This window comes from Oncorhynchus nerka, linkage group LG7 (genome assembly GCF_034236695.1).
Source record: "Oncorhynchus nerka isolate Pitt River linkage group LG7, Oner_Uvic_2.0, whole genome shotgun sequence".
Classification (NCBI taxonomy): domain Eukaryota; kingdom Metazoa; phylum Chordata; class Actinopteri; order Salmoniformes; family Salmonidae; genus Oncorhynchus; species Oncorhynchus nerka.
In genome coordinates this window covers 87,513,737-87,541,256 of record NC_088402.1, presented here as the reverse complement: position 1 = coordinate 87,541,256, position 27,520 = coordinate 87,513,737, and the positions used below count along the sequence as shown (strand labels likewise).

General features: G+C 43.9%; 1 protein-coding gene across 1 annotated transcript in view; it reads left to right on the top strand.

Moving 5' to 3' along the window:
* The window catches only part of LOC115124835 (copine-8-like), a 255,346-nt gene that overhangs the window by 30,655 nt on the left and 197,171 nt on the right, over positions 1 to 27,520 (top strand). The window contains exons 2-3 of the mRNA XM_065020944.1: positions 4,815 to 4,855; positions 6,844 to 6,890. Coding sequence (XP_064877016.1) covers positions 4,815 to 4,855; positions 6,844 to 6,890 — 88 coding nt within the window. The remainder of the gene's footprint in view (positions 1 to 4,814; positions 4,856 to 6,843; positions 6,891 to 27,520) is intronic.

The following is a 27,520-nucleotide window of genomic DNA, read 5'->3' as shown; positions in this document are numbered from 1 at the left end:
TGGTTAGGGTCATGAATGATGACTTGATGCCTGTACTGAATCAGAGGGTTTGGTTAGGGTCATGAATGATGACTTGATGCCTGTACTGAATCAGAGGGTTTGGTTAGGGTCATGAATGATGACTTGATGCCTGTACAGTACATCTCTGTAGATAGATATATATGTAGAGCCTGTTGAGATTTAGAGCCTGTAGAGATGTAGAGCCTGTAGAGATGTAGAGCCTGTAGAGCCTGTAGAGTCTGTAGAGCCTGTAGAGTCTGTAGAGATGTAGAGCCTGTAGAGATGTAGAGCCTGTACAGGTGTAGAGAAGTAGAGCCTGTAGAGCCTGTAGAGATGTAGAGAAGTAGAGATGTAGAGTCTGCAGAGCCTGTACAAATGTTCAGATGTAGAGATGTAGAGAAGTAGAACATGTAGAGATGTAGAGCCTGTAGAGATGTAGAGCCTGTACATGTGTAGAAATGTAGAGCCTGTAGAGATGTAGAGCCTGTACATGTGTAGAGATGTAGAGCCTGTAGCGCCTGTACAGGTGTAGAGATGTAGAGCCTGTAGATATATATATGTAGAGCCTGTTGAGATGTAGAGCCTGTAGAGATGTAGAGCCTGTAGAGATATAGAGCCTGTAGAGATGTAGAGCCTGTAGAGATGTAGAGCCTGTAGAGTCTGTAGAGATGTAGAGCCTGTAGAGATGTAGAGCCTGTACAAATGTATAGCCTGTACAGATGTAGAGCCTGTAGAGATGTAGAACCTGTAGAGATGTAGAGCCTGTAGAGATGTAGAGCCTGTAGAGTCTGTAGAGATGTAGAGCCTGTACAGGTGTAGATATGTAGAGCCTTTAGAGATGTAGAGCCTGTATATATGTAGAGCCTGTAGAGATGTAGAGCCTGTAGAGATATATATATGTAGAGTCTGTAGAGATGTAGAACCTGTACAGATGTAGAGCCTGTAGAGATGTAGAGCCTGTAGAGCCTGTAGAGATGTAGAGCCTGTAGAGATGTAGAGCCTGTAGAGATATATATATGTAGAGTCTGTAGAGATGTAGAACCTGTACAGATGTAGAGCCTGTAGAGATGTAGAGCCTGTAGAGCCTGTAGAGATGTAGAGCCTGTAGAGATGTAGAGCCTGTAGAGATATATATATGTAGAGTCTGTAGAGATGTAGAACCTGTACAGATGTAGAGCCTGTACAGATGTAGAGCCTGTAGAGTCTGTAGAGATGTAGAGCCTGTAGAGATGTAGAGCCTGTACAGATGTATAGCCTGTACAGATGTAGAGCCTGTACAGATGTAGAGCCTGTAGAGATGTAGAGCCTGTAGAGTCTGTAGAGATGTAGAGCCTGTAGAGATGTAGAGCCTGTAGAGTCTGTAGAGATGTAGAGCCTGTACAGGTGTAGATATGTAGAGCCTTTAGAGATGTAGAGCCTGTATATATGTAGAGCCTGTAGAGATGTAGAGCCTGTAGAGATATATATATGTAGAGTCTGTAGAGATGTAGAGCCTGTAGAGATATATATATGTAGAACCTGTACAGATGTAGAGCCTGTACAGATGTAGCGCGTGTAGAGATGTAGAGTCTGTAGAGATGTAGAGCCTGTAGAGATATAGAGCCTGTAGAGATGTAGAGCCTGTAGAGATGTAGAGTCTGTAGAGATGTAGAGCCTGTAGAGATATAGAGCCTGTAGAGATGTAGAGCCTGTAGAGATGTAGATATGTAGAGTCTGTAGAGATGTAGAGCCTGTAGAGATATAGAGCCTGTAGAGATGTAGAGCCTGTAGAGATGTAGATATGTAGAGCCTGTTGAGATGTAGAGCCTGTAGAGATGTAGAGCCTGTAGAGATGTAGAGAGGTAGAGATGTAGGGCCTGTAGAGCCTGTAGAGATGTAGAGTCTGTAGAGATGTAGAGCCTGTAGATATGTAGAGCCTGTACAGGTGTAGATATGTAGAGCCTTTAGAGATGTAGAGCCTGTATATATGTAGAGCCTGTAGAGATGTAGAGCCTGTAGAGATGTAGAGCCTGTAGAGATGTAGAGCCTGTAGAGATATATATATGTAGAGTCTGTAGAGATGTAGAGCCTGTAGAGATGTAGAGCCTGTAGAGATGTAGAGCCTGTACAGATGTAGAGCCTGTACAGATGTATAGCCTGTACAGATGTAGAGCCTGTAGAGTCTGTAGAGATGTAGAGCCTGTAGAGATGTAGAGCCTGTACAGATGTATAGCCTGTACAGATGTAGAGCCTGTAGAGATGTAGAGCCTGTAGATATGTAGAGCCTGTAGAGATGTAGAGCCTGTAGAGTCTGTAGAGATGTAGAGCCTGTACAGGTGTAGATATGTAGAGCCTTTAGAGCTGTAGAGCCTGTAGAGATATATATATGTAGAGTCTGTAGAGATGTAGAACCTGTACAGATGTAGAGCCTGTAGAGATGTAGAGCCTGTAGAGATGTAGAGCCTGTAGAGTCTGTAGAGATGTAGAGCCTGTAGAGATGTAGAGCCTGTAGAGATGTAGAGCCTGTACAGATGTATAGCCTGTACAGATGTAGAGCCTGTGTAGAGCCTGTAGAGATGTAGAGCCTGTAGAGATGTAGAGCCTGTAGAGTCTGTAGAGATGTAGAGCCTGTAGAGATGTAGAGCCTGTAGAGTCTGTAGAGATGTAGAGCCTGTAGAGATGTAGAGCCTGTACAGATGTATAGCCTGTACAGATGTAGAGCCTGTAGAGATGTAGAGCCTGTAGAGATGTAGAGCCTGTAGAGATGTAGAGCCTGTAGAGCCTGTAGAGATGTAGAGTCTGTAGAGATGTAGAGCCTGTACAGATGTAGAGCCTGTAGAGCCTGTAGAGATGTAGAGCCTGTAGAGCCTGTACAGGTGTAGAGAAGTAGAGCCTGTAGAGATATATATATGTAGAGCCTGTTGAGATGTAGAGCCTGTACAGATGTAGAGCCTGTAGAGTCTGTAGAGATGTAGAGCCTGTAGAGATGTAGAGCCTGTTGAGCCTGTAGAGATGTGAGCCTATAGTGCCTGTAGAAATGTAGAGATGACATGGGCATTGTTGCACTTTGCTGCTTGTGAGTTATTTATTGACCTTTCATATTCTATAACAGGAAATCAACGACAGGTCTGATGCAGTAGAATATATTGGTATTCTGATGAGACAGTGTTTATGTCCCAAATGGCACCCTATTCCCTATCTAGTGCACTACCTTTGACCAGGACCCTATTCCCTATCTAGTGCACTACCTTTGACCAGGACCCTATTCCCTATCTAGTGCACTACCTTTGACCAGGACCCTATTCCCTATCTAGTGCACTACCTTTATACCAGAGCACTATGGACCCTGTTCAAAAGTAGTTCACTAAATAGGGGATAGGGTAGTATTTGGGAATCCACCAGTCTCCGGAATTGGAGAAGTGTTATGTTAACAGAATAAAAATAAAGTTAATTTCCATAACTAGGGACATCTGTTATCAAAAAGTAACAATCACTCCTTGTCTGTATCCTGTCCTGCAGGATGGAAGCTGTTGTGTGAGGGAGGGCTAAAGTAACAATCACTCCTTGTCTGTATCCTGTCCTGCAGGATGGAAGCTGTTGTGTGAGGGAGGGCTAAAGTAACAATCACTCCTTGTCTGTATCCTGTCCTGCAGGATGGAAGCTGTTGTGTGAGGGAGGGCTAAAAAAATACCTTTATTACCATCATTCCAAATGAATATATGTGGACTGGCCATGCTGATGGCTTTAGTTGGACAATAATGACTGTGACTCCTACTGTCGCTATGTGCTGTGGTCTGCTACGGTTGCTCACCCCCCTGATTTCCCGGGTGCCCAGACTCCAGATTCACCCGTGGCACAAATGGTGGCACAACACTCTGCAGTGCTGGTTGCCAGCCCCATTATCACAGAGGGGAACAAACTAGCACCAGCCTACTGCAAACTCAATCACACTCTGCTCTCTGCTTTTTTCCAGAATTGGCTGTTTGCCCGCTAATTGGTGCACAACGTTTTCAATTGGCTCCTCTGCCTCAGTGTCCTCAGTGTCCCTGTGAGCTAGCTGGAGATTTACTGTGCAATATAGTACTGTATGTTGGCAGTGAAAACATAAAGGCGACTGGATATGGATAGTGTGTACCACCTGATTGTAAAGAACCATGTTAATAGTGGAACAATATGGAGACATTTTGATGAAGCCGTGTGTATTGCGTTTTAAAGAAAGGAAACTGTAATCTAGGCTATACTTAAACGTAGTTATATGTGTTTTTTTTCCTTTATTTAACCAGGCAAGTCAGTTAAGAACAAATTCTTATTTACAATGACGGCCTAGGAACAGTGGGTTAACTGCCTGTTCAGGGGCAGAACGACAGATTTGTACCTTGTCAGCTCGGGGATTTGAACTCGGGGATGCTACCTTGCCGCCCCGAGTTGAGTTGAGTGGGATTATTGTTAAAATAAAAGTCTATTGGAATAAATATATTTATTTTAGTACATACACGGCCAAAACAGTACACAGTACAAACATCTTCTATATCTTGATGGTGAAGAGCTTACTTGCGACCTGTTATTACCTCTTATGACCTCCTCTAGAACTCTTATGACCTGTTATTACCTCTTATGACCTCCTCTAGAACTCTTATGACCTGTTATTACCTCTTATGACCTCCTCTAGAACTCTTATGACCTGTTATTACCTCTTATGACCTCCTCTAGAACTCTTATGACCTGTTATTACCTCTTATGACCTCCTCTAGAACTCTTATGACCTCTTTATGAACTATTATGACCTCACTCTCTGAGCCATAAATATTAAATCAGACTAATTTCTTCTCTTTCAGGAATCTATTAGACAGAGACACATTCTCCAAATCTGATCCATGTAAGTACTTTACCTTCACAGTTATCATGTCACATTTATCACAGTTATTACTGTATTGTGTTACAATTACAGATGAGTGACTGGCTTAGCCTATACGGCTAGTATGTGTAAAATAATAAAGATTTTGTTTTTTAATACAACACAGGTGTCAAACTCATTGCACGGAGGGCCGAGTGTCGGCGGGTTATCGCTCCTCCCTTGTACTTGATTGACGAATTAAGGTCACTAATTAGTAAGGAACACACACCTGGTCGTCCAGGGCCTAATTAAAAGGGAAAAACCCCAGAACCCTGCAGACACTAGGCCCTCCGTGAATTGAGTTTGACACCCTGCCCTATACTTTCCTTCACTTGATCTGGGTTTAACTGTGATTTAGCTGACTCTGCTATTTCAAAGTGTTCCCTCAAGAACTGCATCTCATTTGCAGAGTAATGATGACAGGTCTTCGTCACAGCTAGAGTTATAGAAAGAGACAGTAGCTTTAAGCGATAGTTTGTGATTTTGGCAATGAGGCCCTTTTATCTACTTCCCCAGAGTCAGATTAATTTGTGGATCCCATTTTTACGTGCTGTATCTTCATCCAGTATGAAGGAAGGTGCTAACTAGCATTAGCGCAATTGCTAAGTAGCATTAGCACAGTGACTGGAAGTCTATAGGTGTTCTCGATTACTTCCAGACGTTCAATCCAGACGTTCAATCATTGCAATAACGCTAGTTAGCATTGGCTCGCGAAAATACCTCTATCTTCCTTCATATTGGACTCAGATACATACAAATGGTATTCTTAAGTTCACCTGACTCTGGAGAAGTAGGTCAAGCGCATCAGTTCCAAAATCCTGAACTTTCCCTTTTAATGCAATGCAGCTACAGTATGAGATGAGAGGAGAGGAGAGGAGAGGAGAGGAGAGGAGAGGAGAGGAGAGGAGAGGAGAGGAGAGGAGAGGAGAGGAGAACTACGTTTGAGGCCTCAAGGGGGTGTTTTTGTATAGAGGCCTTAGATGCATCCCAAATTGCAGGGCCTTCTGTGAGACCAGGGTAGAATCCCTCCAGTCCCCTTCTATGAGACCAGGGTATAATCCCTCCAGTCCCTTTCTATGAGACCAGGGTAGATTCCCTCCAGTCCCCTTCTATGAGACCAGGGTAGATTCCCTCCAGTCCCCTTCTATGAGACCAGGGTAGATTCCCTCCAGTCCCCTTCTATGAGACCAGGGTAGAATCCCTCCAGTCCCCTTCTATGAGACCAGGGTAGAATCCCTCCAGCCCCCTTCTATGAGACCAGGATATAATCCCTCCAGTCCCCTTCTATGAGACCAGGGTATAATACCTCACACTCTATCCCCCCCAGTCCCCTTATTAAGAATTCCCCTAAAGATGATAAGGACCTGGGGTTATATCTGACAGGTCACATGCCTTGTCCCAGCATGCACTGAGAAGGCCCTGGGGTGATATCTGACAGGTCACATGCCCTGTCCCAGCATGCACTGCTTCTTCTGCTCTAGCACCGTTTTGAAGTGAGGAAATAAAAGAGGGAGACCTACTGTTTAGAAATCCTATATCTGATTATGCAATCACTGTTGCACTGTTGGAGGCTTTGTTAGTGTGTAGTCTCTCACATGGGGAGATTAATTGCTAGATCTGATAATGTGATACTGAGCAGACAGCGGGCATGGCAGTGCATAATGAATATTATTAATGATGGATGTGATGATAGAAAAAGCATTTGTTTTGTTTTATGAAGTGAAGAAATGTCATGGTCATTCAAATGTACTTCTAACCTCCCTCCCTCCCTCCCTCCCTCCCTCCCTCCCTCCCTCCCCCTCCCTCCCCCTCCCTCCTCCCTCCCTCCCTCCCTCTGTCTCTCTGTCTCTCCCTCCCTTCCTCTCTCTCTCTCTGTCTCTCCCTCCCTATCCCTCCCTCCCTCTCTCTCTCTCTCTCTCTCTCTCTCTCTCTCTCTCCCCACCTCCCTTCCTCCCTCCTTCCCTACCCAGTGGTGGTGTTGTACACACAGGGCGTGGAGACCAAACAGTGGAGAGAGGTAAGAAGCAGAACAACTCTCTCTCTTTCTCTCTCCCTCTCTCTTTCTCACTCTGTATCTCTCTCTCTCTCTCTCTCTCTCAATCTCTCGCTCTCTCTCAATCTCTTGCTCTCTCTCTCTCTCTCTCTCTCTCTCTCTCTCGCTCTCTCTCTCTCTCTCGCTCTCTCTCTCTATTTTGCTTTCTCCAACAATCTAGACTCAATCAAACCACTCTCCATTCCTTTCTATAACAATTTAGAGCCTCATGAGTCTAGACTGTAAACTAGTCAACAGAGAGAATGACTGTCTCCCCAGCATCGGTAGCTCAATCAACCTGCATCTCTTTTCCTCTCCATAACAATATAGAATCTAGCTTGTGGAACACTAATTATAATTGTTCTGGAATACTCCGACTCAGCAGCAGCACTGTGTGGTGTTCCAGCCCTGTCTGTCTCCAGGTGAATGCTGTTGCTGCTGACAATCATTGTCTATTGATTGGCTTGTGAATATTCATTGCTTGGCTTAAGGCATGTTTTTGCTCTGACCAATTGGTCATTAGGGCGATTGCTGCACATATCGATAAAGATTAGCGTCAGTGTCAGAATATCTCCAGGTCTGCCAGGACCCTGCCTTTACCCTTAACCCAGGACGGAGTGTCTTCATTGGGGCCCGAAGTTCAGTGAGTTCAGATAGATATCTTTATAGGTAGTTATACTGCTCTATACCGCTCTATTCTGCTCTATACCGCTCTATTCTGCTCTATTCTGCTCTATACCGCTTTATTCTGCTCTATACCGCTCTATTCTGCTCTATACCGCTCTATACCGCTCTATTCTGCTCTATACTGCTCTATACCGCTCTATACCGCTCTATTCTGCTCTATACCGCTCTATACTGCTCTATACCGCTCTATACCGCTCTATACCGCTCTATTCTGCTCTATACCGCTCTATACCGCTCTATTCTGCTCTATACCGCTCTATTCTGCTCTATACCGCTCTATTCTGCTCTATACCGCTCTATTCTGCTCTATACCGCTCTATTCTGCTCTATACTGCTCTATACTGCTCTATTCTGCTCTATACTGCTCTATACCGCTCTATTCTGCTCTATTCTGCTCTATACCGCTCTATTCTGCTCTATACCGCTCTATTCTGCTCTATTCTGCTCTATACCGCTCTATTCTGCTCTATACTACTCTATACCCCTCTATACCGCTCTATTCTGCTCTATACCGCTCTATTCTGCTCTATACTACTCTATACCCCTCTATACCGCTCTATTCTGCTCTATACTGCTCTATACTGCTCTATACTGCTCTATTCTGCTCTATACTACTCTATACCCCTCTATACCCGGAAAATATGACCTGAGCCACACTCAGTTGCAAAACATTCTCGAGCGTTGCAGATAGAAAGTCCATGAATAGAGCCGATGTGATTCCTTATTCTACATGTCGGAGAGGCATGTTTGTTCTACATGTCATATTTCTATCTGAACGTCCCAAGACGTTGTGTCCTGCTGAACGTGCCCCTGGGTTAAAATACTATGACTCTTTCTTTCTAAAAAAACTTTAGCTGTTGGCCTCCCGAGTGGCTCAACTGTCTAAGGCAGGAGTCACTACAGACCCGGGTTTGTCCCAGGCTGTGTCTTAGCCGGCCGCGACCAGGAGACCCATGAGGCGGCGCACAATTGGCCCAGCGTCGTCTGGGTTAGGGGAAGGTTTAGCAGGCTGGGACTTCCTTGTCCCATCACACTCTAGCGACTCCTTGTGGCGGGCCGGGCGCGTGTACTCTGACTTTCGAACGCCAGTTGTGTTGCTGGCTTCTGGGTGAAGAGAGCAGTGTGTCAAGAAGCAGTGCGGCTTGGGAAGGTCGCGTTTTGGAGGATCGATGGCTCTCGACCGTCGCCTCTCCCGAGTCCGTACGGGAGTTGCAGAGGTGGGACAAGACTGTAACTACCAATTGAAAATCACAAAAATAGGGGTTAAAATGTTTTACTTTAGCAGAGCTTGCCTGCCAGGTGCAATGGAACCAATTAATTGCTGTGCATTTGGCACGTAGAATCCAAAAAGTTACAGCAATGCCCAAACTCTTCCTCTCACTGTGTATGGCTGTGAAGCTTCCTCTCCCTCTCCTCCTCTCACTGTGTATGGCTGTGAAGCTTCCTCTCCCTCTCCTCCTCTCACTGTGTATGGCTGTGAAGCTTCCTCACCCTCTCCTCCTCTCACTGTGTATGGCTGTGAAGCTTCCTCTCCCTCTCCTCCTCTCACTGTGTATGGCTGTGAAGCTTCCTCTCCCTCTCCTCCTCTCACTGTGTATGGCTGTGAAGCTTCCTCTCCCTCTCCTCCTCTCACTGTGTATGGCTGTGAAGCTTCCTCTCCCTCTCCTCCTCTCACTGTGTATGGCTGTGAAGCTTCCTCACCCTCTCCTCCTCTCACTGTGTATGGCTGTGAAGCTTCCTCTCCCTCTCCTCCTCTCACTGTGTATGGCTGTGCAGCTTCCTCTCCCTCTCCTCCTCTCACTGTGTATGGCTGTGAAGCTTCCTCTCCCTCTCCTCCTCTCACTGTGTATGGCTGTGAAGCTTCCTGTCCCTCTCCTCCTCTCACTGTGTATGGCTGTGAAACTTCCTCTCCCTCTCCTCCTCTCACTGTGTATGGCTGTGAAGCTTCCTCTCCCTCTCCTCCTCTCACTGTGTATGGCTGTGAAGCTTTCTCTCCCTCTCCTCCTCTCACTGTGTATGGCTGTGAAGCTTCCTCTCCCTCTCCTCCTCTCACTGTGTATGGCTGTGAAGTTTCTCTCTCTCTTCTTCTCTTTGTTCCTCTCTCTTCTTCTCTTTGTTCCTCTCTCTTCTTCTCTCTGTTCCTCTTTCTTCTTCTCTCTGTTCCTCTCTCTTTTTCTCTTGTTCCTCTCTCTTCTTCTCTCTGTTCCTCTCTCTTCTTCTCTTTGTTCCTCTCTCTTCTCTCTGTTGTTATCAGGTTACATGCCACCCGCTAACAGATAACAAGCTCAGGGTGCAGCGGGCGCTAAATCTCTATTTTTAAAGAGATATGGGGTCTGTTATTTGGCTCAGGGCAGATTGGCTTTGTGAGCCAGAGTCAAGCTGTGTACAGTTGATAAAGCTAAGCGTTGGTGTCAGCCCCTCTCTCATCAAATGTGTTTTTGTCCTCCTTGTGTTGAGTTAGTAGATACGGTCTGAGCTCTCCTCTGTTTCACCCTGCCACCGACCGCCTGTAATCACAGTACTCTTCTTTCTGTGGGTGGAACTCTTCCTATCTATCCACTGTCTCTTATAGCCCTAGTACTGTAGGAGGGATTCTGCTATCTATCTACTCTGTGGGAGGATGAACTTTTTTATTTGTTTTATTAGAATAGACAACGGTTAGACTACATGAGAAGGGGAGCCAGATGAGACTTTTTGGAGACAGACAATGAACTTTTCTATCTATCTACTCTATAAGAGGAGGAACTGTCTTCTATCTACCCTGTAGGAGGGAGGGACTGGCCTCTATCTACTCTGTAGGAGGGGGAGAAATGTCCTCTATCTACTCTATAGGAGGGAGGAACTGTCCTCTCTACTTTGTAGGAGGGAGGAACTGTCCTCTATTTACCCCGTAGGAGGAGGAACTGTCCTCTATTTACTCTGTAGGAGGGGGAACTGTCCTCTATTTACTCTGTAGGAGGGGGAACTGTCCTCTATTTACTTTGTTGGAGGGGGAACTGTCCTCTATTTACTCTGTAGGAGGGGGAACTGTCCTCTATTTACTCTGTAGGAGGGGGAACTGTCCTCTATTTACTCTGTAGGAGGGGGAACTGTCCTCTATTTACTCTGTAGGAGGGGGAACTGTCCTTTATTTACTCTGTAGGAGGGGGAACTGTCCTCTATTTACTCTGTAGGAGGTAGGAACTGTCCTCTATTTACTCTGTAGGGGGGGGAACTGTCCTCTATTTACTCTGTAGGAGGGGGAACTGTCCTCTATTTACTCTGTAGGAGAGGGAACTGTCCTCTATTTACTTTGTAGGAGGGAGGAACTGTCCTCTATTTACTCTGTAGGAGGGGGGGAACTGTCCTCTATCTACTCTATAGGAGGAAGAACTGTCCTCTATCAACTCTGAAGGAGGGAGGGAACTGTCCTCTATCTACTCCAAGGGAGGGGGGAACTGGCCTCTATCTATTCTGAGGAGGCCCTGTCATATCTACTGTGGGAGGCCCTGTCATATAAAATCAAATCAAATCAAATGTATTTATATAGCCCTTCGTACATCAGTTGATATCTCAAAGTGCTTTACAGAAACCCAGCCTAAAACCCCAAACAGCAAGCAATGCAGGTGTAGCACGGTGGCTAGGAAAAACTCCCTAGAAAGGCCAAAACCTAGGAAGAAACCTAGAGAGGAACCAGGCTATGAGGGGTGGCCAGTCCTCTTCTGGCTGTGCCGGGTTGGAGATTATAACAGAACATGGCCAAGATGTTCAAATGTTCATAAATGACCAGCATGGTCAAATAATAATAATCACAGGCAGAACAGTTGAAACTGGAGCAGCAGCATGGCCAGGTGGACTGGGGACAGCAAGGAGTCATCATGCCAGGTAGTACTGAGAAATTAGTACTGAGAAATGGTCCTAGGGCTCAGGTCCTCCGAGAGAGAGAAAGAAAGAGAGAGAGAGAGAATTAGAGAGAGCACACTTAAATTCACACAGGACACCGGATAAGACAGGAGAAATACTCCAGATATAACAAACTGACCCTAGCCCCCCGACACATAAACTACTGCAGTATAAATACTGGAGGCTGAGACAGGAGGGGTCAGTCTATCTACTGTGGGAGGACCTGTCATATCTACTGTGGGTGGACCTGTCATATCTACTGTGGGAGGACCTGTTATATCTACTGTGGGAGGACCTGTTATATCTACTGTGAGGGATGACCTGTCATATCTACTGTGGGAGGACCTGTCATATCTACTGTGAGGAAGCCCTGTTATATCTATTGTGAGGAAGCCCTGTTATATCTACTGCGGGAGGACCTGTCATATCTACTGTGAGGAAGCCCTGTTATATCTATTGTGGGAGGACCTGTCATATCTACTGTGGGAGGACCTGTCATATCTACTGTGGGAGGACCTGTCATATCTACTGTGAGGGAGGACCTGTCATATCTACTGTGGGAGGACCTGTCATATCTACTGTGGGAGGACCTGTCATATCTACTGTGGAAGGACCTGTCATATCTACTGTTGGAGGACCTGTCATATCTACTGTGGGAGGACCTGTTATATCTACTGTGAGGGAAGACCTGCCATATCTACTGTGGAAGGACCTGTCATATCTACTGTGGGAGAACCTGTCATATCTACTGTGAGGGAAGACCTGCCATATCTACTGTGAGGGAAGTCCTGCCATATCTACTGTGGGAGGACCTGTCATATCTACTGTGAGGGAGGACCTGTCATATCTACTGTGGGAGGACCTGTTATATCTACTGTGAGGGAAGACCTGTCATATCTACTGTGGGAGGACCTGTCATATCTACTGTGGGAGGACCTGCCATATCTACTGTGGGAGGTCCTGTCATATCTACTGTGAGGAAGCCCTGTTATATCTACTGTGGGAGGACCTGTTATATCTACTGTGAGGAAGCCCTGTTATATCTACTGTGGGAAGACCTGTCATATAGTACCTCCATACTACTGCTCCATATAGTACCTCCATACTACTGCTCCATATAGTACCTCCATACTACTGCTCCATATAGTACCTCCATACTACTGCTCCATATAGTACCTCCATACTACTGCTCCATATAGTACCTCCATACTACTGCTCCATATAGTACCTCCATACTACTGCTCCATATAGTACCTCCATACTACTGCTCCATATAGTACCTCCATACTACTGCTCCATATAGTACCTCCATACTACTGCTCCATATAGTACCTCCATACTACTGCTCCATATAGTACCTCCATACTACTGCTCCATATAGTACCTACATACCTCCATACCTCCTACTGCTCCATATAGTACCTCCATACTACTGCTCCATATAGTACATATAGTACCTCCATACTACTGCTCCATATAGTACCTCCATACTACTGCTCCATATAGTACCTCCATACTACTGCTCCATATAGTACCTCCATACTACTGCTCCATATAGTACCTACATACTACTGCTCCATATAGTACCTCCATACTACTGCTCCATATAGTACCTCCATACTACTGCTCCATATAGTACCTCCATACTACTGCTCCATATAGTACCTCCATACTACTGCTCCATATAGTACCTCCATACTACTGCTCCATATAGTACCTCCATACTACTGCTCCATATAGTACCTCCATACTACTGCTCCATATAGTACCTCCATACTACTGCTCCATATAGTACCTCCATACTACTGCTCCATATAGTACCTCCATACTACTGCTCCATATAGTACCTCCATACTACTGCTCCATATAGTACCTACCTCCATATAGTACCTACTACTCCATATAGTACCTCCATACTACTGCTCCATATAGTACCTCCATACTACTGCTCCATATAGTACCTCCATACTACTGCTCCATATAGTACCTCCATACTACTGCTCCATATAGTACCTCCATACTACTGCTCCATATAGTACCTCCATACTACTGCTCCATATAGTACCTCCATACTACTGCTCCATATAGTACCTCCATACTACTGCTCCATATAGTACTGCTCCATATAGTACCTACATACTACTGCTCCATATAGTACCTCCATACTACTGCTCCATATAGTACCTCCATACTACTGCTCCATATAGTACCTCCATACTACTGCTCCATATAGTACCTCCATACTACTGCTCCATATAGTACCTCCATACTACTGCTCCATATAGTACCTACATACTACTGCTCCATATAGTACCTCCATACTACTGCTCCATATAGTACCTCCATACTACTGCTCCATATAGTACCTCCATACTACTGCTCCATATAGTACCTGCATAGTAATTACCTTGAAGGATGAGCAGTGCAATATGTGGACTTTGTTGTTGTTAGTTCTGTGATGAAAGGAAAGTTCTACCTGCAGCATTCTTTTAAAACGTAGCTGTGATTGCAGTAAGTTGACTTTCAGGGTTCATGCCAGACTGTGGCTCTTCTGATTCATTTTAGGATTCTCCAGTTGTTATGCAATAGGTTGGGCTATGTCGCTCTATCAATCACCTCATGTTGTACTGAGATTAGATTACTTTACAATCCCCAAGATGGATCTACACAATTATTGCTTTGATATATAATGTATGGGTTGTAATGTTTGTAATGTAATTTACCCCATTAACTATTCCATAGCATTCAGCTGAGCTGACAGATATATTGATGTAGTTAGTGGCTTAATAAGTGTTTTTCCTGGTACAGACTCCCGGTTGTTCCCTGTAGTTCAGACTCCCAGGTCTATTGGTCCATGCTTTACATAAATCACATTAATCTCATATTATCTCCACAATGTATTATAGTTAAGGTTAGAGAGAAGGCTGAAGAGTAGGCTGAATTTGAGATAAATCACATTAATCTCATATTATCTCCACAATGTATTCTAGTTAAGGTTAGAGAGAAGGCTGAATTTGAGATAAATCACATTACACGTTCCTGTTGTTCCTAACTGGATTCTCCCACATCTCCACATCTCCTCCTCACAATGTATTCTAGTTAAGATTAGAGGGAAGGAAGTGCACAGTCAGTCAGAGCCCTGTATCCGACTTCTCACTCTATAATATATTGTTGTTAAGCTTTACAGAGAAGGCTGTGAGGAGGATTTAACCAGCATCTCCTCCCCACAATGTATTCCAGTTAAAGGGACAATCTGTGATTGGTACATCACCCTTCTGCAGAGCCATCCCTGAACTGTTTACCAAAACAAATGTCTGGGTGTGAATGCTTTGTTGATTTTGGAATCCCAGATTGCCCCTTTACGGATAGCGGGGCAGAGTCTGAATGACATCTCTCCCCACAGTGTACAGTGCCTTCAGAAAGTATTCATACCCCTTGGACTCACTGTATAATAACAATGTGTTGTAGGTTAGAGGGGTAAAGTCATCTCTCTCACAATGTCTTCCATTCTTAAAGGGAGACAGCTGAGGCCCCCCCCACAATGTATTCTAGTTCAGGTTCCCAGGTGACATAGCGGTCTAAGGCACTGCATCTCAGTGCTAGCTTCCCTATAACAGACTGCAATACTACACAGAGGTGGGACCAAGTCATTGTTTTACAAGTCACAAGTAAGTCTCAAGTCTAAGCTCTCAAGTCCCAAGTCAAGTCCCAAGTCAAGTCAGGCAAGTCCAAATCAATGGTACTACCAAATGTAGTACCATTTCATATTTTTAACAAGAGTAATAGTTAGTATATTACATTTACCCAAACCAAGAATGCTTTTAAAAATATCTATATATTTATTACTTTCCAAATAAATGTTATATTTCCATGGAAATACATGGGTAGCCATGAGAAAGACCCCCCCCCCCCCCCCCAATAGTGATTGACTATCAAGGATCGCTATGGGGCGCAATCGAGTGATGTAGGCTTGTACACAATCGCCCAACCTTAACACACTCTCTCTCTCTCTCTCTCTCTCTCTCTTTCTCTCTCTCTCTCTCTCTCTCTCTCTCTGTGGTTACAGTAGGCTAACGTATGTCAATGGTTTTAGGAACGGCAGTAACATCAGGCAGGATTTAGGCTACCAACTGCACTGTTCACGTTCCCGCACTGACTGTCTGTGTGGAGGCTCATTGATTTAACGTTACGTTAGCCTACATGCTACACCAGTAAAGTAATAAATGATATAGCTGTCGGCTATATTAACCACGACTTACCGTTCTTTGTGCAGCTTCAAATGTGGAACAAAGTTGGAAGTTGCTGCGCCTCCGTCTGTCATTTTCTTCCTGCATGTTTTGCAAGTTGCAATCCGTTTTTTTATTGATACAGCGTCGTCTTTATATCCCGAAAATAATAATTTTGGGTATCATCTTTCCAAGGGCTCCATCTGAATTCACCCGCCGACGTTCCTCTGCACTGCCACGCACAACTGTTTCTCAGCTGGCGCAATTTGATTGGCTGCTGTCCGATTCAAACTGTAATCCGTTAAATGAAGAGTTGATGCGCTGCACACTTTTTTTTTTAATAGCATAAATTTTAATATTTGGGCTTGGGGAGCGTTGGGGAGGCTTGGGAGGGTTTGGGAGGGTTGGGAGGCTTGGGAGGGTTGGGGAGGCTTGGGAGGGTTTGGGAGGGTTGGGAGGGTGGGGAGGCTTGGGAGGGTTGGGGAGGCTTGGGAGGCTTTGGGAGGGTTGGGGAGGGTATCAAGTCAGGTCGAGTCATAGCGCTCAAGTCACGAGTCACTGGTGTTAAAGTCAAAGTTGAGTTGCAAGTCATCATATTTGTGACTCGAGTCTGACTCGAGTCCAAGTCATGTGACTCAAGTCCACACCTCTGTGGGCTCTATTGTCCCTCCAGCAGGCCCTAATGGCCTGGTACTCAGGGCTCTATTGTCCCTCCAGCAGGTCCTAATGGCCTGGTACTCAAGGGCTCTATTGTCCCTCTAACCACTCTGACATCAATGCAAATGAAATGGAAAAATCACATCAAACACACATCATTAAAACAGTATTTAAAAAAAACTCACCTCACTGTGATGATCCATTTGAAGAAAGAAGTTCAACAACAGGTTGAAACTGAGTGATAAAACATCGTTGTGGATGTTGTTTCAAAGCCTAACAACAGGAAATGGTGATGATTAATTCAAAACACATCCGTACGCATATTAGAACTCATGCATAGGATTATAAGACCCCACCACCCCGCCCCCCCGTCCCCCCACCCCCCACCCCAAAAATGACTGAATTAAAATTACGATTGTTCCATTATGCAAAATATATCTTACCATATATTACGTATGCCAGAAAATGATTAAACAAAACTGATTTAAGATGTCTCTGGTACGTCACGGGTCTATACTAACGGGTCTAGCCTATACTCCAACATAAAACACATTATGTGTGGTGTGAAGTCAATGTTCTTCTATGTATTTCTCAGCTGCTCATATTAAACACAGCTATGAAACCAAAGTAGGCTAGCAGGCATCAACTGAAAAACAGACCGAGCGGGAAAGAGCACGGCCTCCATTCACTATTGGAGAACAAAGATGACTTTTTCTTCTTCCCCCTGCCCCTGTTCCCTCCCATTTGATAACGGGCCAGTCTAAATCCAAACTAATATTAACTCATTAGTGAAGACCAGATTACATTGAGAATAGTCTGATGGGTGAAAATGATGATCACTTGATGAGAGAACAGCTGTGCAGCCTGAGGAAAGGAACAGAGCACAAGCTTTTTCTTTTTTTTTTTGACTTTCTCAATTCATTAACTGCCTGTAGTCGCATCTTGCAGCCCATATATGTGTTCATTTCTAAGACATTCTAAGGTTTGTATCATTCACAACTAAAATTGCCAAATAACTCTAAATCTATCTTATAAGACCTGTTTCAAATGATCACTTTAATGCTCAACGTAGCCACTTCATATGCACAATCACTCCGGAATGGGAAAAAATATATCCTTTCCATTTTATTAAGCTAAGTTCAATTATATTCTTCTTTATTCTAAAATAATGAAACTAATAAGCATATCTAGTGTTCTAATTGAACAAGTCTACAGCCTATATCATGGGGCATAGACAGATAACACACAGTAGGCCAACTCATATTCTGTTCTCCGGAATAAAAAAATATTCATATCATGTTGCTTTAGACCTGCCTAAAATAAATAACGGATTTATTGTGATGGTTTATATTGATTTATGAGACCTTTTTAAATGTAGATGTTCCATCAGAGGCTTGAGCCAATGAGGAGGCCTGGAGAGGCTAAAGGTGTTTATGTTAATGAACCGTCAATTACCGTGAGACCCACAGTCTTTTGCATGACAATAACCGGCTGACAAAACCTCATGACCGCCACAGCCCTAACTGCAGTACTGTGTAGTGTAACAGACTGCAGTACTGTGTAGTGTAACAGACTGCAGTACTGTGTAGTGTAACAGACTGCAGTACTGTGTAGTGTAACAGACTGCAGTACTGTCTAGTGTAACAGACTGCAGTACTGTGTAGTATAACAGATTGAAGTACTGTGTAGTGTAACAGACTGCAGTACTGTGTAGTGTAACAGACTGAAGTACTGTCTAGTGTAACAGACTGCAGTACTGTCTAGTATAACAGACTGCAGTACTGTTTATTATAACAAACTGCAGTACTGTGTAGTATAACCGTCAGCAGTACTGTGTAGTATAACAGACTGCAGTACTGTTTATTATAACAAACTGCAGTACTGTGTAGTGTAACAGACTGCAGTACTGTCTAGTGTAACAGACTGCAGTACTGTCTAGTGTAACAGACTGAAGTACTGTCTAGTGTAACAGACTGCAGTACTGTCTAGTGTAACAGACTGCAGTACTGTCTAGTGTAACAGACTGCAGTACTGTTTATTATAACAAACTGCAGTACTGTGTAGTATAACCGTCAGCAGTACTGTGTAGTATAACAGACTGCAGTACTGTTTATTATAACAAACTGCAGTACTGTGTAGTATGTCAGCAGTAGTGTAACAGACTGCAGTACTGTTTATTATAACAAACTGCAGTACTGTGTAGTGTAACAGACTGCAGTACTGTCTAGTGTAACAGACTGCAGTACTGTCTAGTGTAACAGACTGCAGTACTGTCTAGTGTAACAGACTGCAGTACTGTCTAGTGTAACAGACTGCAGTACTGTGTAGTGTAACAGACTGCAGTACTGTCTAGTGTAACAGACTGCAGTACTGTGTAGTATAACCGTCAGCAGTACTGTCTAGTGTAACAGACTGCAGTACTGTGTAGTGTAACAGACAGCAGTACTGCGTAGTGTAACAGACTGCAGTACTGTGTAGTGTAGCAGACTGAAGTACTGTCTAGTGTAACAGACTGCAGTACTGTGTAGTGTAACAGACTGAAGTACTGTCTAGTGTAACAGACTGCAGTACTGTCTAGTGTAACAGACTGAAGTACTGTCTAGTGTAACAGACTGCAGTACTGTCTAGTGTAACAGACTGCAGTACTGTCTAGTGTAACAGACTGAAGTACTGTCTAGTGTAACAGACTGCAGTACTGTCTAGTGTAACAGACTGAAGTACTGTCTAGTGTAACAGACTGAAGTACTGTCTAGTGTAACAGACTGCAGTACTGTGTAGTATAACTGTCAGCAGTACTGTCTAGTGTAACAGACTGCAGTACTGTGTAGTATAACCGTCAGCAGTACTGTCTAGTGTAACAGACTGCAGTACTGTGTAGTGTAACAGACTGCAGTACTGTGTAGTGTAACAGACAGCAGTACTGCGTAGTGTAACAGACAGCAGTACTGCGTAGTGTAACAGACTGCAGTACTGTGTAGTGTAGCAGACTGAAGTACTGTCTAGTGTAACAGACTGCAGTACTGTCTAGTGTAACAGACTGCAGTACTGTCTAGTGTAACAGACTGAAGTACTGTCTAGTGTAACAGACTGCAGTACTGTCTAGTGTAACAGACTGAAGTACTGTCTAGTGTAACAGACTGCAGTACTGTCTAGTGTAACAGACTGAAGTACTGCATCATTAAGACTGCTCATTAAGACCTGACTCTGTAATGATTCATTCTCTCTGTCAGTTTATGGTAAGCAACACTTTCTACTGGCCCATCATTAATTCATGTTCATCTCAAAGACTCAGCTAGGCCTCTCAACATGCATTATTCATAATAGACACAATTAGCTGAGGGAACAAACTAACCGCAGCACAGAGGTGTGTGTGTTGTGTGTGTCCGTGCATGTGTGTGTGTGTGTGTGTGTGTCTGTGTATGCCTGCTTGTCAGCACAACACCATCATCCCAAGCATCCTCACAACATCACGCACACGCACACACACACGCACACGCGCACGCACGCACACACGCACACACACACACACACACACACCAGACAGTAGTTTGAGCACCTCCTCACTATTACAGTTATAGCACCTCATCGTCTCACGCTTTAGTTCATATCAAATCAAATAACATGTTATTGGTCACATACACATGGTTAGCAGATGCTATTGGTCACATGGTTAGCAGATGTTATTGGTCACATACACATGGTTAGCAGATGTTATTGGTCACATGGTTAGCAGATGCTATTGGTCACATACACATGGTTAGCAGATGTTATTGGTCACATGGTTAGCAGATGTTATTGGTCACATGGTTAGCAGATGTTATTGGTCACATACACATGGTTAGCTGATGTTATTGGTCACATGGTTAGCAGATGTTATTGGTCACATACACATGGTTAGCAGATGTTATTGGTCACATACACATGGTTAGCAGATGTTATTGGTCACATGGTTAGCAGATGTTATTGGTCACATACACATGGTTAGCAGATGTTATTGGTTACATACACATGGTTAGCAGATGTTATTGGTTACATACACATGGTTAGCAGATGTTATTGGTCACAAACACATGGTTAGCAGATGTTATTGGTCACATACACATGGTTAGCAGATGTTATTGGTCACATACACATGGTTAGCAGATGTTATTGGTCACATGGTTAGCAGATGTTATTGGTCACATACACATGGTTAGCAGATGTTATTGGTTACATACACATGGTTAGCAGATGTTATTGGTTACATACACATGGTTAGCAGATGTTATTGGTCACAAACACATGGTTAGCAGATGTTATTGGTCACATACACATGGTTAGCAGATGTTATTGGTCACATACACATGGTTAGCAGATGTTATTGGTCACATGGTTAGCAGATGTTATTGGTCACATACACATGGTTAGCAGATGCTATTGGTCACATGGTTAGCAGATGTTATTGGTCACATACACATGGTTAGCAGATGTTATTGGTCACATGGTTAGCAGATGTTATTGGTCACATGGTTAGCAGATGTTATTGGTCACATACACATGGTTAGCAGATGTTATTGGTCAGCAGATGTTATTGGTCACATGGTTAGCAGATGTTATTGGTCACATACACATGGTTAGCTGATGTTATTGGTCACATGGTTAGCAGATGTTATTGGTCACATACACATGGTTAGCAGATGTTATTGGTCACATACACATGGTTAGCAGATGTTATTGGTCACATGGTTAGCAGATGTTATTGGTCACATACACATGGTTAGCAGATGTTATTGGTTACATACACATGGTTAGCAGATGTTATTGGTTACATACACATGGTTAGCAGATGTTATTGTTCACAAACACATGGTTAGCAGATGTTATTGGTCACATACACATGGTTAGCAGATGTTATTGGTTACATACACATGGTTAGCAGATGTTATTGGTCACATGTTCAGATGTTATTGGTCACATACACATGGTTAGCAGATGTTATTGGTCACATACACATGGTTAGCAGATGTTATTGGTCACATACACATGGTTAGCAGATGTTATTGGTCACATACACATGGTTAGCAGATGTTATTGGTCACATACACATGGTTAGCAGATGTTCAGATGTTATTGGTCACATACACATGGTTAGCAGATGTTATTGGTCACATACACATGGTTAGCAGATGTTATTGGTCACATACACATGGTTAGCAGATGTTATTGGATGTTCAGATGTTATTGGTCACATACACATGGTTAGCAGATGTTATTGGTCACATACACATGGTTAGCAGATGTTATTGGATGTTAGCAGATGTTATTGGTCACATACAAATGGTTAGCTGATGTTATTGGTCACATGGTTAGCAGATGTTATTGGTCACATACACATGGTTAGCAGATGTTATTGGTCACATACACATGGTTAGCAGATGTTATTTGTCACATGGTTAGCAGATGTTATTGGTCACATACACATGGTTAGCAGATGTTATTGGTTACATACACATGGTTAGCAGATGTTATTGGTTACATACACATGGTTAGCAGATGTTATTGGTCACATACAGATGTTAGCAGATGTTATTGGTCACATACACATGGTTAGCAGATGTTATTGGTTACATACACATGGTTACAGATGTTATTAGTCAGATGGTTAGCAGATGTTATTGGTCACATACACATGGTTAGCAGATGTTATTGGTTACATACACATGGTTAGCAGATGTTATTGGTCACATACACATGGTTAGCAGATGTTATTAGTCACATGGTTAGCAGATGTTATTGGTCACATACACATGGTTAGCAGATGTTATTGGTCACATACACATGGTTAGCAGATGTTATTGGTCACATACACATGGTTAGCAGATGTTATTGGTCACATACACATGGTTAGCAGATGTTATTGGTCACATACACATGGTTAGCAGATGTTATTGGTCACATACACATGGTTAGCAGATGTTATTGGTCACATACACATGGTTAGCAGATGTTATTGGTCACATACACATGGTTAGCAGATGTTATTGGTCACATACACATGGTTAGCAGATGTTCAGATGTTATTGGTCACATACACATGGTTAGCAGATGTTATTGGTCACATACACATGGTTAGCAGATGTTATTGGTCACATACACATGGTTAGCAGATGTTATTGGTCACATACACATGGTTAGCAGATGTTATTGGTCACATACACATGGTTAGCAGATGTTATTGGTCACATACACAAGGTTAGCAGATGTTATTGGTCACATACACACGGTTAGCAGATGTTATTGGTCACATACACACGGTTAGCAGATGTTATTGGTCACATACACATGGTTAGCAGATGTTATTGGTCACATACACATGGTTAGCAGATGTTATTGGTCACATACACATGTTTAGCAGATGTTATTGGTCACATACACATGGTTAGCAGATGTTATTGGTCACATACACATGGTTAGCAGATGTTATTGGTCACATACACATGGTTAGCAGATGTTATTGGTCACATACACATGGTTAGCAGATGTTATTGGTCACATACACATGGTTAGCAGATGTTATTGGTCACATGGTTAGCAGATGTTATTGGTCACATACACATGGTTAGCAGATGTTATTGGTCACATACACATGTTTAGCAGATGTTATTGGTCACATACACATGGTTAGCAGATGTTATTGGTCACATACACATGGTTAGCAGATGTTATTGGTCACATGGTTAGCAGATGTTATTGGTCACATACACATGGTTAGCAGATGTTATTGGTCACATACACATGGTTAGCAGATGTTATTGGTTACATACACATGGTTAGCAGATGTTATTGGTCACATACACATGGTTAGCAGATGTTATTGGTCACATACACATGGTTAGCAGATGTTATTGGTCACATACACATGGTTAGCAGATGTTATTGGTCACATACACATGGTTAGCAGATGTTATTGGTCACATGGTTAGCAGATGTTATTGGTCACATACACATGGTTAGCAGATGTTATTGGTCACATACACATGGTTAGCAGATGTTATTGGTTACATACACATGGTTAGCAGATGTTATTGGTCACATACACATGGTTAGCAGATGTTATTGCCAGTGTAGTGAAGTGTTTATGCTTCTAGATCTGACAGTGCAGCAGTATCTAACAGGTAATATCTAACAATTCCACAACAAAACCTAGTATCTAACCAATTCCACAACAAAACCTAGTATCTAACCAATTCCACAACAAAACCTAATTCACACAATTGAGTATAGGAAATGGGATGAGAATATATAAGTATATGGATGAGAAGTGACAGAGCGGCTAAGATGCAATAGATAGTATAGGTGTGACGATCCTCTTCCTGGAAATGGACCAAAGCGCAGCGTGATGAGCGAACATTAGATAGAATAGACAGTATAGGTGTGACGATCCTCTTCCTGGAAATGGACCAAAGCGCAGCGTGATGAGCGAACATTAGATAGAATAGACAGTATAGGTGTGACAATCCTCTTCCTGGAAATGGACCAAAGCGCAGCGTGATGAGCGAACATTTTCCTTTTATTTGAAATGAATGTCGCCAACAAAACAAGGACACGACCGTGAAGCTTAACTTGGTCCACGAACAAAGATAACTACTCACAAATGCGAAAGGAAAAAAAGGCTGCCTAAGTGTGATTCCCAATCAGAGACAACGATAGACAGCTGCCTCTGATTGAGAACCACACCCGGCCAAACGCAAAGAAATAGAAAACATAGAAATAAAGAAACTAGAATGCCCACCCACGTCACACCTTGGCCTAACCAAAATAGAGAATAAAAACCTCTCTATGGCCAGGGCGTGACAATAGGATACAGTATATACATATGAGATGTGTAATGTGAGATATGTAAACATTCTTAAAGTGACATTATTAAAGTGACTAGTGATCCATTTATTAAAGTGGCCAATGATATCAAGTCTGTAGGTAGGCACATGCCTCTCTGTGCTGGTGGTGGCTGTTTAACAATCTGATGGCCTTGAGATAGATGCTGATTTTCAATCTGTCCCAGCTTTGATGTACTTGTACTGACCTCGCCTTCTGGATGGAAGTGGGGTGAACGGGCAGTGTCTCGGTTGGTTGTTGTCCTTGATGAACTTTTTGGCCTTCCCGTGACATCGGTTGTTATAGGTGTCCTGGAGGGCAGGTAGTTTGGTCCCGGTGATGCGTTGTGCAGACCGCACCACCCTCTGGAGAGCCCTGCGCTTGTGGACAGTGCAGTTGCCGTACCAGGCGGTGATACAGCCCGACAGGATGCTCGCGATTGTCTGTGTGCGTGGACCATTTCAGTTTGTCGGTGATATGTACACCGAGGAACTTAATTTTCTACCTTCTCCCCTGCTGTCCCGTCGATGTGGATACGGGGGTGCTCCCTTTGCTGTTTTCTGATGTCCACGATCATCTCTTTTATTTTGCTGACATTGAGTGAGAGGTTATCAGCCTGACTACCTCAATCAGCCTGACTAACCGGTGTCTGTATGTAGCCTCGCTACTTTTATAGCCTCGCTACTGTATATAGCCTCGCTACTGTACATAGCCTGTCTTTTTACTGTAGTTTTATTTCTTTACCTACCTATTGTTCACCTAATACCTTTTTTGCACTATTGGTTAGAGCCTGTATTAAGCATTTCACTGTAAGGTCTACACCTGTTGTATTCGGCGCAAGTGACAAATACACTTTGATTTGATTTATTTTCCTGACACCACACTTCGAGGGCCATCATCTCCTCCCTGTAGGCCGTCTCGTCATTGTTGGTAATCAAGCCTACCACTCTTGTGTCGTCTGATGATTGAGTCGGAGGCGTGCATGGCCACGCAGTCGTGGGTGAACAGGGAGTACAACAGGGGGCTTAGAACACACCCTTGTGGGGCCCCAGGGTTGAGGATCAGCGGAGTGGAGATGTTGTTCCTACCTTCACCACCTGGGGCGGCCTGTCTGGAAGTTTGGGACCCAGTTGCACAGGGCGGGGTCAAGACCCAGGGACTCAAGCTTAATGATGAGTTTGGAGGGTACTATGGTGTTGAATGCTGAGCTGTAGTCAATGAAAAGCATTCTTACATAGGTATTCCTCTTGTCCAGATGGGATAGTGCAGTGTGATGGCGATTGCATCGTCAGCCTTGCGAGGGATAACATGTCATTAGTAGCGGGCCGTGTCGGTGGCACTGTATTGTCCTCAAAGTGCACAAAGAAGTTGTTTAATTTGTCTGGAAGCAAGACGTCGATGTCCGGGACGGGGCTGGTTTTCTCTTTGTAATCCGTGATTGACTGTAAACCCTGCCACATACGTCTCGTGTTTGAGCCATTGAACTGCAACTCCACTTTGTCTCTATACTGATGCTTTGCTTGTTTGATTGCCTTACGGAAGGAATAACTACACTGTTTGTATTCGGCCGTATTCCCAGTTGCCTTGCCCGGATTAAATGCGGTGGTACGTGCTTTCAGTTTTGCGCGAATGCTGCCATCAATCCAAGGTTTCTGGTTAGGGAATGTTTTAATAGTAACAGTGGGCACAACATCTCCCATACAATTTCTTATGAACTCGCTCACCGAGACAGCATATACGTCAATGATGTTCTCTGAGGCTACCGGAAACATATCCCAGTCCATGTGATCGAAGCAATCTTGAAGCGTGGAATCCAATTGGTCAGGCCAGCATAGGATATACCTAAGCATGGGTGCTTCCTGTTTTAGTTTCTGCCTATAGGCGGGGAGCAACAAGATGGAGTCATGGTCAGATTTGCCAAAAGGAGGGTGGGGGAGGGCCTTGTATGCATCGCGGAAGTTAGAGTAGTAATGGTCGAGCATGTTACTCGCTCGTGTACTGCAATCGATCTGCTGATAGAATTTAGGTAGCCTTGTTCTCAGATTAGCTTTGTTAAAATCCCCAGCTACATTAAATGCAGTCTCAGGATATATGGTTGTTGCATAAAGTCCAGTGAAGTTCCTTGACGGCCATTTTGGTATCCGCTTGCGGGGGGATATACACAGCTGTGACGATAACCGAGGAGAGTTCTCTTGGGAGATAATACAGTCGGCATTTGATTTTGAGGAATTCTAGGTCAGGTGAACAAAAGGACTTGAGTTCCTGTGTGTTGTTACAATTACAATGAGTCGTTAATCATGAAACATAAACCCCCGCTCTTCTTCTTACCGGAGGGATGTTTATTCCCGTTGCTCTGAAAATCCCGTTGGCTGTACTGACTCCGACGGCATGTCCCCAGCTTTCCATGTTTCCTTGAAACAGAGTATGTTACAATTCCGGATATCTCTTTGGAAAGCATCTCTTGCCCTGATATCGTCGACTTTGTTAGCTAGGGAATTGACATTAGCGAGTAGTATCCTCGGAAGCGGTGGGTGGTGTGCGCGCATCCGTAGCCTCACTAGAAGACCGCTCCGGCACCCTCTCCTCCGACGCCGTTGTTTTGGGTCGGCCTCTGGAATCAGTTCAAATGCCCTGGGAGGTGCAGACAAAGGATCCACTTTGGGAAAGTCGTATTCCTGGTCATAGTGCTGGTTGTGCTGGTAAGTTGACATCTCTCTCTCTGATATCCAATAGTTCTTCCCGGCTGTTTTCTGGGCTAATACTGTAAGAAATAATACATAAAAAATGAAGGACTAGAAGCGAAGCTGCCATCTCTATCGGTGCCACACTTTAGTTCACACGCTTTAGTTCACACACTTTAGTTCACATGCTTTACTTCACTTAAGTTCACAGAGACGAGATGAGAGTGGAGGAGAGAGAGAGGAGAGGAGAGGAGAGGAGAGAGAGGCAAGTGTTTCTGTTGCATAACGACACCAACAGTTCTCACACTGTGAGGAAATAGAGTTTCCTCTCTGTGTGATAAAGAGGAAAAAAGAGAGAGACAATGAGAAGGAGACAGAAATAGAGGGGAGATAGGGAGCAAGAGGGAGAGAGATACAGAGAGAAGGAGACAGAAATGGAGGGAGATAGGGAGCAAGAGGGAGAGAGATACAGAGAGAAGGAGGGAGGGGAGATAGGGAGCAAGAAGGAGAGAGATACAGAGAGAAGGAGACAGAAATAGAGGGGAGAGAGAGAAGGAGAGGGAGCGAGAGAGCGAGAGAGAGAGAGAGAGAGAGAGAGAGAGAGAGAGAGAGAGAGAGGAGAGGAGAG